This window comes from Octopus bimaculoides, chromosome 19 (assembly GCF_001194135.2).
Source record: "Octopus bimaculoides isolate UCB-OBI-ISO-001 chromosome 19, ASM119413v2, whole genome shotgun sequence".
Classification (NCBI taxonomy): Eukaryota; Metazoa; Mollusca; class Cephalopoda; order Octopoda; family Octopodidae; genus Octopus; species Octopus bimaculoides.
The window spans coordinates 41,626,323-41,628,246 of NC_068999.1; the positions used below are offsets into that span (position 1 = coordinate 41,626,323).

Here is a 1,924-nt window from a genome sequence, read left to right on the forward strand (position 1 = left end):
CTAGCGATTCTCTGATGCTCTAGTGACTCTCCAATGTTCTAGCGACTCTTCAATGCTCTAGCAACTCTCCAATGCTCTAGCAACTCTCTGATGCTCTAGCGACTCTCCAATTCCCCAGTATTAAACCTTGTTAATGTTCAAATTACTCTGTCAAAGTTAATGCTTATTTATTCACATTGTTTTGAATTAATCCTGCATTATTTCATAGCATGCTGATTGTTATTTTTAGAATGACATTATAGGATAGGTATAAGAGGCTGAATTTTGCCAGTTTGGACATAGAACAGGGGAAATATTTGGGCCAGATATGGTCAGTTTAAATTCTAAAGGGTTAAGCTAATTTATTGACATGCAACGATATGTTCTTTTTTCTAAAACAGGGGACACACAGCAATGTCTTTTACTTCAAGTATCATGAACATAGATTATTATGAATTATTAATTTCATCATGTAATTAATATATATAATTAATTTATGGCTATTTAACTAATTCTGGTTTCTCTCTTCTTTTTTCTTCCTGTTTCCAATTCAAATATCCTCAGATCCTTACTGTCAGGTTGATTGCGTTGGCCGACATGGCGTTGCTGATCTTCCTAAACGACCCATGAACACTTCAACAACTTATTTCTTCTCGGCTTTCCAAACAGAAGGCAACCTTTCAACTCTGGAGAGGACATGGCGCAGCTGGAGTGGTGCGGATTATCTGCTGTGGAAATGTCCCGATGAGTTGAAACTCAACCGTATCACATTATACAAGAAAGTACACCAGGACACAAAATTTACGTTCCTTGTTCTGTGCGAGTGCAGTGAAGGACTGTCACACATACATAAGGCAAAGGACTTCTTAGAGAGACTAAAAGAGAGGCGGTGTGGCTATGTCAGTCTATATCGAGTAGATCGGTTCTACTGATTCATCGGTGCCAGGGGTGGGGGTAGGGGGGTGAAAGAAAAGAATTTGTAAGACGGACAACATGCATATACTACCTTGAACTTTGCTCAGTTGTGCAATTTCTGTTGAGTATAATGCACCATAATTCCACACACAAATACATGCACATCTGTGCACACACACATATTTACATATTCAAATGTTACTTTCTTCAATGAATGTGGAACAGAGTATTTAGTACCTGCTGTAAAGTATACGCTTTTTTTCAGATGAAACCTCTATGTTACAACTCAAGTTTCATACTACTGCAATCATTACAGAAGAACTAGTTTTACACCAACTGACCAGTTCTCACCTGATGATTGCTGTAGCATGAAACTCAATTTGCAGAAAAGGAACTCAGTCTAAATAAACTATATATTTACATGTATATTAAATGTGTGAATGTGTGTACATACTTATGTATCCCCCCCACACACACACACATTTGTGAATTCATATATGCATATGTGTACAAATGTATAGGTATTGATATGTGTGTGAGTTTGGTAACTAAAGCATCATTTTCCTCAGACATTTTTTCACCCACACAGCTTGTGTTGTAGGGGAGATAAGTTGTTTCTTTCCATGTGTTTTCATATATATGTATATATATTTATACCACACACACAGACTACATATATACACACACGCACACACACACACTCACACATGATGACATATGCACAGATTTCATATTTTCTCCCTAATAACAAACATGTATCAAGGACTATTATGTATTTCACCCAAAAATACATAAACATTATTCCATGTGTGTGTATATATGTCTGTGTGTGTGTGTATATATATATCTGTGTGTATGTGTGTGTATGTATACATATATATATATATATATTTATATATATATATATATATATATATAGAACAGGAACCTCAATCCTCAAACAAAGATGTCCATTATGAGTTTAACATGTAGAGTTTAACATGTACAAACACACACATATTTTTCCATTTTACCTATATAAATATATATA

The 1,924-nt window shown here is 35.2% G+C and overlaps 1 protein-coding gene across 2 annotated transcripts in view; it reads left to right on the plus strand.

Moving 5' to 3' along the window:
• LOC106873569 (uncharacterized) overlaps nucleotides 1-1,899 on the plus strand; it is a 49,216-nt gene extending 47,317 nt beyond the window's left edge. For both annotated transcript variants that reach the window (XM_014920998.2, XM_014920997.2), the window contains exon 4: nucleotides 544-1,899. In XM_014920998.2, the coding sequence (XP_014776484.1) occupies nucleotides 544-911 (368 nt within the window). In that variant the 3' untranslated portion in view covers nucleotides 912-1,899. The remainder of the gene's footprint in view (nucleotides 1-543) is intronic.
• The last annotated feature ends 25 nt before the right edge of the window (nucleotides 1,900-1,924 follow it).